At 36.2% G+C, this 18904-nt stretch overlaps 1 protein-coding gene across 8 annotated transcripts in view; it reads left to right on the top strand.

The window, feature by feature from the left end:
- LOC150109587 (tensin-1-like) overlaps window positions 1-18904 on the top strand; it is a 540448-nt gene that overhangs the window by 382074 nt on the left and 139470 nt on the right. For all 8 annotated transcript variants that reach the window (XM_090413690.1, XM_090413698.1, XM_090413682.1 and 5 more), the window contains one exon: window positions 2480-2612. In XM_090413690.1, the coding sequence (XP_090269816.1) occupies window positions 2480-2612 (133 nt within the window). The remainder of the gene's footprint in view (window positions 1-2479; window positions 2613-18904) is intronic.

Below are 18904 nucleotides of genomic sequence, written 5' to 3'. Positions count from 1 at the left end.
GAGGAGTAGTTTCTTCACATGGAGGGTGGTTGAACCTTGGAATGCATTACCTGATAGAGTGGTGAGAGTGAGAATGGTCAATGAGTTTAAGGAGTGGTATGATAGACTGTGTTTCCTAGGAGGGACCTCCCATGATGAGTCTTAATAGACTTTGTTTCCTAGGAGGGACCTCGCACGATGAGTCTTGATAGACTTGTGTTTCCTAGGAAGGACCTCTCACGATGAGTCTTTTGACTTCTTGGAGGCCTAAATAATAATAAGAATAATAATTTTCAAAAAAAAAAAAAGAAAAAAAGGTGATAAAAGTTAGTCTTAGCCAACAAACTATCATCCAGTTGCTTCCACTTCAGTTCTTTCAAAAATCTTGGAGAAGGCCATTAACAGCCAATTACGTCCTGAAAGCCTCTCAGCTAATTAATGAGTTAGTGATTGTGAGTGTGAATATTACTACTTTCAATTCACATCCACTCTTTGGACATGATTCATGGAAAGACTCAGAGAAACTCACCTGGTTGCTCTCGATATTTTTATAGAGCATTTGATCAGGTTTGTCACAGAGATTTACTCAGCAAACTTCTGTCTTATTGGTCTGCCTACAATGTCAGCTTCCTTTCTAGTTGCTTGCTGTGCGTTATGGTAGGTGGATTCCTCTTTTTCAGTTTTTCCACCCATTTTTTCCCACAAGAGCTCTGTACTTTCATCCACACTTTTCCTACTGTACATAAATGACTTTCTCTCACTGACCTCAAATCTTATCCATTGCTTTGCTGGTAGTACTTCACTCCATTTCTCTTTTTATTGATATACCATCACGTCCTATGGCCTTATTAACATCCAGTTTACTCAATTCTTCATATACCTCCTGTTCACTCATCATCAGTGGCTCCTCCTTCCTTCCTTCCCACTGCTCTCAATTTCTGCATGATGTTACTTTGATGAGGATGAAATACCTTTATGAATTGCTCATTTATCATCTCTACTATATCCTCCTCAGTGGTTTCATTCCACCATTCTCTCCAGCCAGTATCATCCTTCTATAATCATTCTTTCTTCTACTGACTATGTATTGAAAAATAAAACTCCCTTGGATTCCTTTTGGCCTCATTAGCTAACTACTGCTCATACTGCGCTTTTGCTTGCCTTACCATGTGAATTACCTCTCTTGCTTACTCTTTGTACTCCTCATGCAATTATGACTATTAGCATCACTCATCTTATGCTATCTGCATAATGCCCTCTTCTTCCAAATTGCATGCTTGATCTCTTCATTCATCCATTTCACACTTACCTTATTCAACCTCTTGACCTTTGTAATGCATTCAGATGTCACGTCTTCCAGATAGTTCCTGAACAGGTCCTAAGCACCATTAATCACCTTTCCTTCCAATTTTTCATTTCATAATATAGCTGCAAGCTGTCTCCTGAGCTTGTCATAATCACTAGCCTTATAGTTCTACGTACAGTATATCTCTTTCTTGCAGAAGTCCTCATATGATTCATCACCACCACCCAAGTAATCAGCTCATTGTAGTCTGGAGGGAGATTCAGTACCTCATTTACTATAACATCCTCTGATGAGATAATCAAATCTAAGACCCTTGATCCTTGTGTACCCTCTGTTACATACTGGCTAAGGTAGTTGTCTCTCACAAACTCAAGAAATTCATTATCTTTGTTCCCAGATACTATCTCTTCATTCCAGTCTGTATTACGATAATTAAAATCATCCATAATGATTACTCTTGTCTTAGTAGCTAGACTGCTTTGCTTATAGATTTCCTTCTCGCTGCCCCCACATTATCAAGTCTATAGCAACACCCAAATCCAAATCCTAGATACTTCATTCTGTTCACCTTGACCTCACCATACAGCCTAAAATCCACTGCCATTATTCCCTTCTTTCATCTCCACCTTAGAGTTAGAGATAACTCCTCTGCTACCATCAACATCACTCTCTCCCCATCTTCACCCTTCTATCTTGCCTATCCTCATGAAAAACATCACATCCATCCATCCATCTCTATTCCTGTCAGAATGTCATCCTCATCTAACCATGTCTCATGTATTCCAACAATTTTTGAGTGAATATGCTCTCTTAATGCTACAATTTCCTTTTTAGGAATAATGATATAGGGTGAGAAAGATCACTTTGTATTAGTAATAAATTTATCTTTCATAAATTTAAAGATTTCAACTAAGCCACTTTTATTGATATTAATTCATAAAAACAATGCCACAATCTATAACTCATTTCTTTTTTCACTTTCTTTATTATTCTTTTCATAATTTGACTCAATGTACCTACAATAAAAATAACATAATCATATTAGTGGATACAGAATTATGTTGAACTCTTATTAATATTAGAATTCTGATAATACAGAATATGACATATAAAAGATGACTTAATTTTTAAGAATAATCATCATGAAAGTTAATACATCCAATTAATTTTTAATTGTTTGATCTGTATGTTCAGCCTGGCATACCAGATGGCAACATTGCTTGGACGCCATCATTGAGTAGTAGTCCCCCTGCTAGTCCTAGAGATAGTGAAAGACCTATTACTCCAGCATTTCCTGTTCTTACAGCAACTCCTTATGTCAATCAAGGTAAATTGCTGCTCACTGAAAGTATCTATGTTAATGCTTTCATAATAGAGGATCTTTCTATTTTTAAAATATGCTGCTTAAAACTTTTGAAATTTGTTTTAACTGTTCTTGTATTTTATTTCACAACTTTTTTAATAGAAATCTTACCAATGAAAGATTCTCAACCTTTGATGAGTGAGAAATTACAAAATCAGCTACATAGGTGACAAGCCGATTGTTAGAAGTCTGAGTAGATTAAAATTTTAATGACATCCAACACAAATGAATCAATATTGAGATCTCACTGTGTGTGTTGTGGTTGAAGGTCATGAAATGGACTGGAATAATATCTCTCTTCAGAGTAGATAGACCTATTTATGAGAGCAGATTCAAAGAATCCTTTTAATATTATCCCTACAAACAAGAGATTGAACCAACAATTTACTATGGGTAAGTAGTAAAGAATAAACCAATTAGTTTCCTTGAAAAAGTTGGAGGTTGTAGTCTTTTGGTAAAACAGTGCAGGGAAAGTTGTTCCAAAGAACAGAGGCAGATGGAAAGAAAAAGGAAAATGAGGAGTTGGTTCACTATGTTTGAAGCTGAGCTGTGTGTCGATGTTAACCAGCAATCAATGATATTTTTTCTCCTTTTTTTATGTTCACCCACAAAAAGTTATTAATAAACCTATAGTACATTTTGTACTGTGGGTAGGTTAAGGATTTTTTTTTTTCCTATTTTATCAATTATATATATATTTGTCACAACAGCAATCATAAAAATTCCTATAGAAAAAGCAAAAGTAATCAAAATGAGTCTGGTATTATCTCCAATTAACATCCATTAACATAATATTATCTGATTAACAGATGGAAATCATCTGTTAATCAGATTACTATGCTATACTAGATAGCACAGCATTTATTTTTAAGGAAATTTTTGGACCATCCCAAATGTAAGAACGCTGTGCTTATGTTAGGTGTTGACAGCTGTACAGGTAAAAACTACTTTCATTACTTTTGCTAGTATCTTGAGCAGACAAAGACACTAAGTTTTTTTGGAGGCTGAGGTGGCTATAGACGTGCAGTGTTTGTGCAAGGAAATGCTGAAATGTTTTAAGGCATTGGCTTTGGAAGATCCTTGGAATTTGAACACTGTAAGGTTTATCCATGATCAGCAAAATAAACCAAATTAGTAATAAATATAATATGAATATAAATTTCACTAAAACTAAAATAATGACAATAGGGAAAGAAAAGAAACTAGTTAACCTTGATATTGATAATAAATATATTGAACAAGTTAGGTTTAGGTTGGTCTGTAATAGGAAAGCTAAATAAAGTTTAGAATAGTAATAAAATAAGTAAACAGTTACAACTAAAAACATACAACTCGATGGTATTGCCTGTGGTCCTCTACAGATCAGAAAGTTGGATAACAAAGAAAAAAGAAGAAATAAAGTTACAGGCGTTTGAATCCAAATGCTTACAAAAAATAAACCAAACTAAATGGGCTGAGAAAAAGACCAATCAAATAGTGAGGAATGAACTAAATTACAAAGAACTAATAGTAGACAAACTAAATAAAAAAAAAGATTAAAATGGTATGGGCATGTAAACAGAATTAATCAACAGAGATTATCTTACATTGCCCTACAGGGACGGAATACCACCAAATGGACAACGGACAGACCAAGGATAAGCTGGCTCACCAATATTAAGAAAGCTGCTAATATCAACAGTCTTCAAGATCTTTCAAGAAAGATTTTATTAAGAGAAGAGAAGAGTGGAGAGGATGAACTCATGAAATATTCAGCCCATCTTGACAGAAGATAATCAATCAAGGTTTGTCAAATGAAGAAGAGGAATGCAGTGTATTATCATAACCAAAAACAATGGGTATGATTTTTGGTTAGATTAAAGATCATTTACATATAGGAAAAAGAGCATGGCTGAAACTATGAAGTCCTAGAATACTCTCTGACATTGGTAGAGGGAAACTGGTGACACGGCGAACTATCTTATGGTCTGGAAAGCAGACTGTAAGATAGTAGTTTGGTAAGTAAACTCCTGTATTAAGTCCAATTAAAGTTAAGAGTGGACACCAAATTTTTCCAGGTCTTTTCACATGTCTAAATGTGAGTAATGTTGTCTTGGAGATGTGCAGTGAAGCAAGAGTGAAAGAATCCATATTGTCTAATTAGCTGATGGGTTTCCAGGTAGTGAAGAAGTTGGCTGAGTTTTTTTTTCTTGAACCATTTAAATATACCAATTTTTTTTTTCTTGAACTGCTTTAGCATACTTGTTGGAGAACCTATGCTCAGATAGTGGTTGGGATAGAATGAGTATGGAGTCCATTCCAGCAAGTGATTTCTGTTATTCAGTTAGATCAGGAGAGGGGAAACTGACCATGAAATAAAGGAGTAGAAATCACTGATATCATCTCATTTATCATCATTTTAGTGCCACAGGACATGAGACTTCTGAATTGTTGGGCAGTGGACGTTGAGTAAAAAGGAAACTTGGATAAGATTATGTTCTAAGTTATCAAGAAGAGAGCTGACATTTGTGTTGTATTTGGAAGGAGAGCTGATTAAGAAAGGGTACAGCTTGTCAGATAGATGGTGAGATTACCTGATATTCTGGCAGGTAGATGGACAATTTGTGTTGTTATAATTATTATTATATAAGGACAGAGGGCGCTGTGTAGGCATACGAATGGTTGCATGGTTGTATCGTGGGTCCTGTTGTATAGTTTTAATGTGGTTCTAATTCCTGTTTCTAATTTAAAAGTGTCATAAAGTAACTCTACTTGTCACACTGAAGAGAGTGACATATAATTCATCGAAATCGGCCAAGTGGAATCCAAAATCTGAGTGTGCTAAAAATTGACACGTACACTGTGGTTGCTAACAAGTATAGAACAAAGGACGTCGCCATCTTTGCAGCTGTCCAAAGGAAGAAAGGTGAGTCATGAATTGCAACAAGTGCCTGAAGGAATTACTGTCCGAAGGATGTCATATAACCTACAGGAAATGCCATAGGAATCTTCACTTTACATGTTCTGGACTTTCAGAAACAACATGCCAACGCAAATCCATTGCCAAACGAGGAATGGAAGTGCCTAAACTGTAGAGAGAACAAAGAAACGCCGCCACCCATAGCACAATTGATTACGCCGGAGGCAGAATCGGACGATGAACTGAACAGACATCAAAATACTGGTGAGTCGTATAATTTGAGTTCCATAAATTTATTACTAGAAAAAGGTTTAGAAAATATAAAAGCCAGCTTGGTAGATCTTGTCCAAGAACTATTTCATAAACAGAATAAAGAAATAACAAAAAAAAATTAGCGAATATGAAGAGTTTGTTAAATTTAATAATTCAAAAGTCGAAGAAGTCTTACAAACGGTAAAAGACATTAAAACCAGCATTAACGCATTAACTGACAGGCAGCACAAATTGATAAAAGGCACATCAGAACTCCGTCAAGAATTTAATTCCCTGAAACTACAATACAAAGTTTTAAACCAACAACAACATAAAGAAGACCTTGTCATAAACAGTCTTCCAGAAACTGAATCCACAGAAAATCTCAGAGACGTAGTTTTAAAGTTAGGCCATGCAATTGGCATCCCCCTAGATATTCAGACCATAAATCGGTTTCCCAGGAAGAACAAAAACAAGGCTCGCCACGACCCGCACCAGTCATAGTTCATCTGACAAGCAAGGCTACAAGAGACAATCTCATAAAAGCCAGCAGACTGAAAAAACCAGTAGTCAAGGATTTAAATGCATCGCAAGACAATACGCCAATCTTTCTATTTCAGTATTTAACACCTTTCAATCAGAATCTTTTGAACCAAGCAAAAAAAGAAAAAAACAGAAAAAAAGTATCAATTTTTATGGATCAAAGACGGCAAAATATTCTTGAGAAAGTCACAGACTTCAAAGTCTATACAAATAAAAAACTCGGAAGATATAGACAGGTAGCCAGAGTGAAACAAAAGACTCCAACTTAGTTCAATAAGAAAATCTCAACACAACAAAAATGAATGTGAACAATCAGATAGATGTAATTACACCAGAATACATCAATAATTGTACTTTTGAATCGCTTGATGTATGGAAACAACACACAGTACAAGCGAGAGGTCTCTCAATCTTGCATATTAACATCAGAAGCATCTGAAAACATTGGTTATTGTTACAGGCTTATCTGAGGAATTACACTGATGTTATTGATATATTGATTCTTACAGAAGTATCCATAACTAATGACGAAGTGACTGCTTTCCAAATTCCAAGCTTCCAACAACATAGATCATGCCGTCAAACAAAAAGAGGAGGTGGAATATTAATATTTATCAAACAAAAATTAAAAGCAAAAGAAACGGCCTATCAGTTTGAGCATGCTGAAATCCTTTGCCTCGAAATCACTAATACCACCAATAGACAGCATCCCATAATACTAAATGCTATTTACAGGCCACCAAACCTAAACATGATAAAATTCTTGCACGAACTCAATTGCTGGCTTTCAAGCCAAGAAATATGCTCAACCAAATACCTAATGATAATTGGCGACATAAACATAAATATTGCAAACGAAAACCAGAACAACACTGTACAAGACCTAGATATGCTATCCATGTATAATCTAATACCAACAATAACATCATGTCCTAGAGAAGAAATATTCGGAAATACTATCACTGCCTCCTGTCTAGATCATATAAACGTCCGAGCACCACCAAACAGTTACACTGCATCAGTCATAAAGTGCAAAGTAGCAGACCATTACTTCGCCACTCTAAACCTGCACACCAAGACAATATTCATGCAATGTCCCCCAGAAGAAAAGTGACAGAAAACAATAATAATGCCAAAATATACTAAGATACTCTATAACAACATATGCTCTCTGTGCACCCTACAAATTAAATAGATTAATGTTGCTACAGTACAAAATGACAAAATTGATCTTTTGGGAACAAAGAGAAAATCACGACCTTATAAACATTGCAATGTCAGAACACAAAATACTGACAGCAAAACATTTATGTCACTATGCAGCTTTGCTAAAACATTATTTCGATGCCAACTACAGGACAGTCAGAAATACATACCGTATAACAAGACCTCAGACTACTAATTATATGACATATAAATATAATAATCACTACGGAAAGGCCATGCGAAACTTCTACATCCCAGACATGATAAACAAATTACCTTTTGAATACAGAAACCTTACAAACTACGGTAGCCTGAAAAGAACTCTAAGGACATACTATGAACAAGAAACATGCACCCAAAATACCATACAAACTTAATGAAACACAATATATTCGTTCAGGCTTCCAGCTCAGTGACGCATCAAGACATTCCAAGTTATATGTGTGCGTGTGCGTGTCTGAGTGCGTGTGTGCGAATTTCTCAATCATAGATTTCGTAGCTTCCCAACACAGCAAAAAAAAAAAATAATAATAATAACTAACTGGTGTCATCCTCAGATAAACTTGCATATAAGCTTCGAGGATGAAAGCAGAGAAATTAGTTCTGATCCAAGATGTATCACATGTAAACCAAAGTATGTGATGTATGTATCATATGTAATCAAATGTATGTAAGGTATGTAATATCTATAACAAAAGTATGCAATATAGATTGATTATATTTATTGATACTGAATATATAGAGTGTAAAATTGCAAAGAAACATCTGTAATAATCATCATTATGAATATTATAATAATATATGTTGTAAACAGTTATTGTTATTATTATTATTTAAAAAAACTTTATGTATGAGAAAGTATTTGTTATGCCTTCATATAATGTATGTAATTTATCTGAGAAATAATTAAAAAAAAAAAAAAAAAAATTCAGACCTCCATGGAGTCAAAAGACTGTCGTGGGAGATCCCTCTTAGGAAACACAAAGTCCATCATACCACTCCTTAAACTCATTGACTGTTCTCGCTCTCACCACTCTATGAGGCAATGCATTCCATGGTTCAACCAACCTCCATGCAAAGAAACCACTCCTCACCCTCTTGCTCACAGTTTCCTTTTGTAACTTCCAGGGATGGCCCCTTGTCAACACTCCTCACTCCTTCAACAAAGCGAAATAACTCCCCGGTGTCAACCCTGTAACCACCTCTCAACAGCTTAAAAGTCTCAATCATATCACCTCTCCTTCTTCTATCCACCAAACTCTGCAGTCCACATTCCCTCAGCTGATCCTCATAACTAACATTATACAGTCCTGAAACCATCTTTGTTATCTGCCTTTGTACCCTTTCCACAGTTAATTTATCCCCTTACAATCCTGGGGACCAAATCTTTGAAACAATAGTCTAAGTGTGGTCTGATCAGAGTCTTATACAGCGGAATGATAACTCTTTTATCTCTGCAGGTCAGCATTCTTCTCATTATTGCAGCAATCCTCTGTGTTACTTTCACCACCTTTGCAATATGTCCCCTACATTTCAGGTTTCTATCAATCATCAACCCCAGATCTCTTGTCTCCCCTACTTCGTCCAGTATAGCTACTCCAATAGAGTATGCAGCATCCCATCGATGTGTCCCAAACCTCAAGACCATTTTACATTTTGCTGCATTAAACCGACACCTCTCATTCATCTGCCGATCTGTCTAGCTTATTCAAATCCTCTTGCAGGGCTACCACATCTGCACTATTACTAATAACCCTTCCCAGCTTTGCATCATCTGCAAACAACTGAATATCCCCTTGCAATCCACTGACAGTGTCATTGACATAAAGGTTAAACAGTATAGGTCCTAGTACTGAGCCCTGTGGGCCCCCACTTGTAACCCTGTGCCTCCTTGAAACTGCCCCACAATACACAACTCTCTGATACCTATCAGACAGCCAATCCTGAATCCATTTGACCAACCTGATATCGAGACCCATGTGCTGCAACTTAAATATCAGCTTATCATGTGGCAGCACCCTGTCAAATGCTTTCACTAAATCCAAAAAAAATGCAGTATATGTCTTTCCCTCATCTACTGCTCTTGTAACTTTATTACAAAAGGCTAGCATATTGCTAAAACAAGAGCACCTCTTCACAAATCCGTGTTGACTCTCACAGATAACATTACTCATCTGCCCAATGCTGTATATGGTCCCTCACTAAATTCTACAAGATCTTAACAACTGCTGATAACACACAAATTGGTTTATAATTAGACACCTCCAGTCTGCTACCACCCTTATACAATGGCAGTATCTTACCTTCCTTCCATTCCCTGGGCACCTTTCAGTAGCCAGACTTTCATTGAAAAAGCCAGGTCTACGGAGCTGTCAGTGCTTAAGCACATTCTCTCAAAACTCGTGGTGAAATACCATCCAGTCCCACAGCTTTACTGACATCCAGAGTACTCAGAATCTGGAACACACTCTCCTCCTGCACTTCTAAACCTCGAACCTGTCCTATCCGTCTAGTATTAAAATTTACTCCTCCAGGATGAAATACTCCAATAAAGTGTTCATTGAACAATTCCACTATGTCTTCTGCATCAGTCAATCTTATCCCATTTTTATTTCACAATATCAATCTTCCACAGTCATTTCTCCTCCTACTGGCCACAGCTAAAAAATTTCCTAGGATTTTCGTTGGATCTTAGGGCCAGTCTCTTCTCATATTCCAGTTTCGCCTTCCTTACCATGCTACGCACTCTCCTGGTCTGTGTCTTATATTCTTCATGCATCTGCTGTTCACCTATCTCCTATATCTCTTTTATAGCCTCTTTTTCACATGCAGTTCCATTAGTTATATTAATAACATGAATGTTGCTTCAGCATTTCTTCTAGCTTGATCATTGGAATTAGAGAAAGGAAACCACTTTAAGTTTTGAACATCAAGTGCATAGGTGTCTGTCTATTCACAGGTGTATGCTGTCATGGTAAACTCATCATGTTTTCTGTAGATGAGAGACCTATCAGTTACTAACATACCACCTATCAGATTTCATTTTATATGCCACAACTTTTTTCACTGTATCACTTACTAAAAATAGTTTATTTTGCCAACATGAATTACTACGAAAGCACAGAGCCAGTGATCACAGAAAATTTCCTTGTCTGTTTGTTACTAGTTCACAGGTGTCTATCACTGACACAGTTATTTCACAAACTGGCTGTAGAACACATGCAATTAATAGATGTAATATACTGGTATAGGTGATAAAACCATGTTTTATTGCTTGTATCAATATATATATATATATATATATATATTTCTATAGTGTTTTCCTAATCTATAATTATGTTTTATTTTAAGATACTAATAAGATGCTAGTAATTTTTTTTTTCAAAATAAGTCTAACATAAACGATTGGAAATTCTTATGATGCTGTCATAAAAACGTTCGCTGCCAATTATGAGTATACTCGTAGTTGGTATACGAGCCTCACAAGCCAACTACGAATATACTCGTATGTCGATTACCGACCTCCTATGCCAAGCACGAGTTAATCCGTAGTACAAGCACGTTAATTTGGACCCTTGGCTTGTGAATAAAATGGAGAGTGTGTCAGGGGGCTTGGTAGAAGGAAAATAATTTCAGCAAAAGTATAGTATATTATAAGAGGTATTGTTGCGTAAAATGTGTATTTATTGATGCAAATAAAACAATTTTTTGAAGGTTTTTCAACATTTACATATATTTATATATGATATATCATCATCTGAGTCATTGCTAGAGTCATCTATAGGATTATAATCATCTTCGGAATCGGAACCAGATAATTCATTTCATTCATCATCGCTCATATTAGTGTAAGCTTCTAATTCTTCATTAGTAAGCTTTCTTTTACTGGCCATGGCATGATTGAAGGTTTTTATTTAGATAATTTTAAATAATTGTGACACTAGACACACTAAATCTTACTGTACTGAATACATTACTGACTGTGAACTCAAGTTACACAGTCATCAACGCATGAAAGACAGAGGTGGGGGCGATACGCGATTACTCGTAGTTAGCGTTTGAAACAAAATTCTGTCTGATAAGCCAGCTATGAGATAACTTGTACTGACCTTGTAGAAGTGAAAGTGCTTGGCATGCTACTAACCCCACTGTTTTATACCAAATTGTTGTTGTTTCACATACTGTGACAAACTATTTTTGTGATCTGAAGATGCTGGATATAATATCAGCAAAAGATCAGCAAATAACTTAATAAATATTATTTTCTTATCATTCTGTGTTGTCATCAATTCAGAAACTATAATTTTTGAGAAAGAAACTTAATTGACGTTATAATTAAATCCGTAATATTCATTACAATTTTATAATTGCTCATATGGAATTTATAATTGCTCATATAATTGGATGAATAAAGAGATTAAGCATGCAATACAGAAAAAAAAGGCATTGTGGAGACAGCATAAGAGAAGTGGAAGTAACCAATTTCATGAGGTCTACAAAGACCAGGCAAGGAGGGTGACTTGGTTGGTGAGAGTAGCTAAAGAGAGGTATGAACAGCAGTTAGCTAATGAAGCCAAAAAGAATCCTAGGGAGTTCTTTCGATATGTAGCCAGCAAAAGAAAGAATGATTATGGAAGGATGACATTGATTGGAGGAAATGGTATAAAGACAGCTGTTGCAGAATGTGTTGTGGAGATACTTAATGAGCAATTCATAAAGATCTTTCAATCTTGTGAATGTGACTTCATGGAGAAATTAAGAGCAGTTGATGATGGGGAGGAGAGACTGACTGTAAGTGAGCAAGAGGTGTTTGGGGAGTTTAGTAAACTAGATGTAAATAAGGCTGTGGGACTTGATAATATATCACCACGTATTCTGAAGGAGTGTGCCAGAGAGTTGACACCTGCCTTGACATATTTTTTTAATACGAGTCTTGCACTCGGTCAAGTTCCTAAAGAGTGGAAGGAGGGCAAGATTGTGCCACTTCATAAAGGAGGTGATCGAACTCAAGCATCAAACTATAGGCCTATCTGTGTGTCAGGTGTTGTGGTTAAGTTGTTGGAGAAGCTTGTGAGAACTAGGATCCAGAGTTGGGTTGACAACAATGGTATAATCTTTGATGGACAGCATGGATTTGCTAAAGGGAGGTCATGTTTTAGTAATCTACTTACTTATTACAATAAAGTGACTGCTTCCTTGGACAGAGGAGAAGGATACACAGTAATATACTTGGATTTCGCAAAGGCTTTTGATAGAGTACCTCATGATAAGTTGACAGTCAAACTAGAGCAGATGGGGTTGGATATTAGATTAGTGCATTGGATTGGAGACTGGCTATCTGATAGGTATCAACAAGTTGTGTATGGGGGTGCAATATCCAGGAAAAGGAAAGTCACTAGTGGAGTGCCTCAGGGGTCTGTTTTAGGGCCATTACTATTTAACTTATATATTAATGATATTGGTGAAGATTTGGATGGAGATATTCAGTTGTTTGCAGATGATGCAAAGTTGGGACGAACCATAAAGAGTAGTGAAGATGTTGTGGCCTTGCAAGAAGACTTGAATAAATTGAGTGATTGGGCAAGCAAATGGGGATGTGAGTTCAATGTTGCAAAATGTAAAGTTTTAAAATTTGGAAAACAAAGATGGGATGCAGAATTTATGCTTGGTGAGAATATATTGTTGGAAGAATATATTGCAGGATCTAAAATTTAGGGGACACATCGTCAAATGACAGACAACACAAAGACTTCTGGGAATGATGCGGAGGACACTGACATGTAGAAGTAGGGAGATACTTGTTCCAATGTATAAGGCTTTGATTAGGCCACACTTGGACTATTGTGCCCAGATTTGGTCACCGGGTTTTCAGAAGGATGAAGAGATGTTGGAAAGGGTCCAAAGGCGACTGACTAAGGTAGTTTCTGACCTCTGGAATGTTGAGTATGAGGAAAGATTGAAAAGATGTAATTTGCAGAGTCTCGTGGAGAGAAGGAAGAGGGGAGATATGATAGAGACCTACAAGTTGGTAAGGGGTTGTTATAGGATCAATGGTGGAGAAGTTCTACAGAGAATAGTGGGAGATCAGGGGAGAACCAGAGGTCATCCCTGGAAACTGTATAAGGAGGGTGTGAGTAAGGGAGTGAGAGGCAGGTTTTTTTCGTGCAGAGTTGTGAGTGATTGGAATGCCTTGCCTGAGAGCGTGGTGTCTGCAAGTAGTTTGAATGTGTTTAAGACACGGTATGATGAGATGTGTGTGTAAGATAAAAGGACCTCCTAGATGAGTCTTTGACTCCATGAGGTCTTGTTTAATAATAATAATAATAATAATAATAATAATAATATTATTTACAAAATGAATGCATTTAAATTTTAATTATTAATGGTATTCACACCATCAGCCGCTCACCTTGATCATACTATATATTTGAATCTTTAGTGACAACGCTTCTGTAAATTAAAACTGTTTGAATCCAGGGCATTAGTGATGCCAATTTTTTTAAAAAAAACTGTTGCTGATTATTCCTGGCATCATGTCCCAAGCTCTCAAAATCCAGTTACACAACAGTTATAATGAAGGTCTCTTATTCTTCCCTGCTGGAGTTAGGTTGTAGCTTCCGGCTGCCATCCACTCCATGTATGGCAACTGGCTAAAGATTGGTCAACAAACATTCAATGGTTTGTTGACCAATACATCCAAGAGCTGTAGACAAGGTGTAAGATCACCAGGAATAATGGCCACATCAATCTTCACAACCGAAAGTTGTTTTACAATTTCAGGTTCTAAGTGTCCGTCTGCAGAAACTATTCCACACGAGAGAATGCAGACTTTCTTCAACTGAATTGAAAATATTTGAAACTGTCATAATAACATTCACTATCTATTTCTTAAAGTTTTAAACTTTTTTCATGTGTCAGGTATATGCAAAACTTTGTAATTTCTTTTTTCATCAAGTAAAATCAGGGGTGTGCAATATACATGAGGGTGAATTATATTCAACTAAATATGATAGCATGATCTTCAATAACCAAGTAATCCTATGAATAACTTTTGCTACCTTTTCAGTATGTCCACCGAACTTCAACTTCCTGTCTACCATTATCCCATATCCCTAGTTTCATCAATTTCTGGATACAGTTCCATCATTGTGGTACACAGTTTGTAATCCTTTCATTCTTATGAAAGGATTACAAACTGTGTACCATAATCAGATATTAAACTGATATCTATTATCTTTTGTCCATATTGTCAGCTTATTTAAATCATCATCATCATTATTATTATTATTATTACGTGACACCTCCAGGGAGTCCAAAGACTCATCTTGGGAGGACACACTACTCTACTTCGCTAAATACATCTCACCCTCTCCACTGCAACTTAATTATCCAACTATGACACTACTACCATCAGCGCCATCTATCGCTCATCATCACCAACAATGGTATTTTTTGTCTGTAAATTGTGTTCAGAAGGTCGATTTGTCTGTACGTGGGATGAAAAACCCGAGTTTCCAGGAAGAAAACCCCTGCTACCACTTTATGAGATCGACTAACTCACCTTAAACTGAAAAAGCCCATATAAGGATTTCCCCTCATCACAATGAGAATTGAACCCAGGTTCCAATTGCACTATGGCGGCTATCATCTTGCAAGCTCTCTACATTGCCTTGATTGACTATTATGTTATCTAATTTTGCATAATCAATAAACAACTGAAGGTGCAGAGCATTGTGGCACACCACTAGGTACCAGCTTTCTCCTGAATTATGCTTCTCCATATACTGTATTTAGTATCTGTCTGTCAACTATCCTTGTATCTATATCACCAGTTTCATATTCATTCGCATTTGTTCCTGTTGTCATCAGAAATCCATGTGGTATCTTGTCAAATGTACTTTCTTGAAATCCAGCAGTATCATTGTGTAGTCATTCTATTTATCCAACTAAGCTGTCGCTTTATTATAAAAAGTCAGTAAATTACTAAGAAATGACCTACCCTTAACAAAGCAATGTTGAACATTAACAAGTACTGATAATATAATTATATTTTCAAGACTCTGCTTAAGCTTACAGTAAATACAAACTCAGGGCTCACATTGGTGAGTACGGGCATGGCAAACCCGAGATACCCAAGCTAGACCTGATCTTACTTCATACAATATACACTTGGTATATCATATCTGGAGCCTGGTCTTCTACTCTTCTTTCCCTCTACTCTCTCTCTCTTACTTCTTACTCCCCCCCCCCCCAGTGCTATTAGAGCAACTTGAGGGTGAGGGGGTGACTCTTTCCTCTCAAACTGTAGTTTCCACTATCTACTAAAAAAGCAGCTGAATTCAGGTCAAGGAGTGGTGGTTGACACTTGACGAAAACTTAACCATTGAAACCAAATGAACTCTAACCAACCTAAAGATACATGCTGGCTCGACTGCCACCCGGTCAAATAAGGGTCACGCCCACTATTAGGGAAACCAAGATAGTGAAGGAGAAAAATATTCTATTGGAACAAAATATCACCTAATAGATAGGAAAAATATAACAAGCATAGGAACATGGAATGTATGAGCTCTTCACCAGGAAGGAGGATTGGAAATACTGCTGCATGAATTAGACAACTACTGATGGGAAGTGATTGGACTCTGCGAAACCAGATGGACTGGAAAAGGAAAATTCCACCATGGAAAGTACAAAATCTTAACTTCAGGCAGGGAGGACAACAAACACCAAGAAGGAGTAGCACTTATATTAAAACCAAAGGCTCAAAACTCTCTATTGTTCTACAATCCTATCTGACCTAGGATAATTAAAGCAAGATTTAAAACATCAATCGGATCACTAACTATTATTCAAGTATACTCACCAACTTCAACATCATCAAGAGAAGACATTGAGAAGTTCTATATAGATTTGCAAAAAGCAGTACAGCAGACATCAAGTCAATATCTCCTAATTGTAATGGGGGACTTAAATGCAAAGTAGGCAAAGACTGGGATACCTGGTCAAGAGTAATTGGAAAGTTTAAGTATGGAGAAAGCAATGAACATGACAAAAGACTGCTAAACTTCTGCGCAAATAATAGACTAACAATAACCAACATCCAAAACCCCAAAGAAAATGGACGTGGATATCACTAGACAGACAAACCAAGAATATGATAGACTATATTATTGTAAACCAAAGATGGAAACCAAGTATCCTAAACTGCAGATCTGACCATAAGCTAGTATTAGCAAACCTAAGAATAAAGTTAAAATCTGGAAGCACTTTTGGAGTCAAAAGGATACTGAATGTAAAAAAACCACAAGACAATAATATTCTAAGAAAATATCAACTAGAACTTGATAAAAACCTGAAGGAAATACCAAAACAGAATATAAACATCAAAGAACATTGGTGCAAATTAAAGGAAATAATATTAAATTCGGCAGAAAAAACAATAGGTTACACAGAAAGAGAAAGTAAAAAGGATTGGATCTCGGATGAAGTAAAAATGTTAAGCGATCAAAGGAAAAGCATGAAACTAAAACAGAATTATAACAGAAATGAATATAATAGATTAACCAGAGAAATTAGAAAACTAGTTAAAAGAGACAAGAATAACTGGTTAGAAGAAAAATGCAAAATGGCAGAAAAGCTATCAAAAGAAAATAACCTTCATGGATTATATAAACAAACAGACCAAATTAGTAAGATACAGGCAACAAAAATCATAATGATCAAAAACAAAGAGGGACAACTAATTGAAAGCAAAACAAAAAGAATGGCCAAATGGGAAGAATACTTCAAAGATTTATATAATAAAAACAGCTCCCAGGATATTATGATTCCAGCCACTGAAATGGAAGAGGAAACAAATATCTTTACCAAAGAAATAATAGCACACAGCATAGAAAAACTCAAAACTAGGAAAGCACCTGGCATTGATCAAATACTTGCAGAATTCTTAAAAGCAGGAAAGGAACAACTTTTGGAACCATTAAAAACATTATTTGAAAGGATCTACAAAAACGAAGCAGTGCAAAGGATCTGCAAAAACGAATCTACAGCGAATTTCTGATAAAATAAAGGAGGAGTGTATAAAATCTGGATTAAACATAAATATAGACAAAACAAAAATTATGTTTGAGAGGGTTTGAAAGGTTTGAGAGGGGCTGAGTCTGTGGCTCGTTTTTCAAAATTTTCCATATAAAAATTGGTAAGAAGGAATGAGAGGGGAGGAAACCCATAGCAGACCCCTCTATCTGTTTGTAAATTTTGTTTATTTTTCTTCTCCCAAGAAAAATAACCAGAATTGATAGCAAAGAAAAAGAGATCTAAGATATCGGAAGGAAAAACGTTTTTTAAAAGTGTTAACTTGTCATTTAAGGGAATCTTGGTAAACAGTGAGGTGATGTCAAAGTTTACCAATATATCTGTATTATTTAAAGTTAGATTTTCAATCAAGGTTTTAAAATGTGTAATTTTTAATATAGGATGTGGTAAGTCCAGTGAGTTGGGTAAGAAAATTTGCCAGCTATTTTGACAGTTTGTAGCATGGAGCATCAATGGCATCCACTATAGGTCGGGGGGGGGGGGTAAGAACCAAAGGGTTTGAGTTTTATTGTAATGTCTGGAGGTCAGGAAGATACGTTTTTTAATTTTTTACTTGCGTTTTTGCGGGATTGTGATATGGTAGGATCTAGGTAGTGCGATCTTGGAGAATAATATCCATTTTTTGATTATATATCATGGCATTAAGGAAGACTGGCATTACCCTCATCTGCTCTGGTGATGACAATACTTTTATCGTTCCATAACTTTCTGAGAGCAGCGAGTTGACCAGAAGATAAATTGCTTTTTTGGAGGCGACTGGGAGAGAATATTGGCAATGTCAAGTCTGATGTTGTTGGCTATTTCTGGAGCTATGCGACAGATACCATGTTCTGTGTTGTACATTAAGTCTAGCAAGTCTTGATGAAGATAACATCATTGCCTCGACCACAATTTTGCCGTTGCACCAAAAGAAGTGCCATTGCTAGACCCTCTCCTCCTGTCATGTATTGAAAATTCCTTCTGCATTTATCCAATAAAACCTTCTATGACATATGCATCTATTATATCCCTTCTTCTTTTCCTGTTAACCAAATTTCGTTATCCACAAAACCTTTAGCCCTTCAGTTTATCATTATAGAAAGCATTCCACAGACTTTACACCATCTTGGTCATTTCAGTTCTGAATCCTTTCCACCAGTTTCTCATCACTCAAGCAACTAAATTCAACCATAATTCAGATATTATTATTATTATTATTATTATTACTACGGGCTACTCCAGGAGTCCTTAGACTCATCGAGGGAGGCCCTAAACATCATGT

Source organism: Typopeltis vanoorti, chromosome 2, assembly GCF_054136105.1.
Source record: "Typopeltis vanoorti isolate ZY-2024b chromosome 2, IOZ_Tvanoo_1.0, whole genome shotgun sequence".
In the NCBI taxonomy this organism is placed as follows: Eukaryota; Metazoa; Arthropoda; class Arachnida; order Uropygi; family Thelyphonidae; genus Typopeltis; species Typopeltis vanoorti.
Note: the sequence above shows the minus strand (reverse complement) of the source record. Positions and strands in the feature narration are given on the sequence as shown.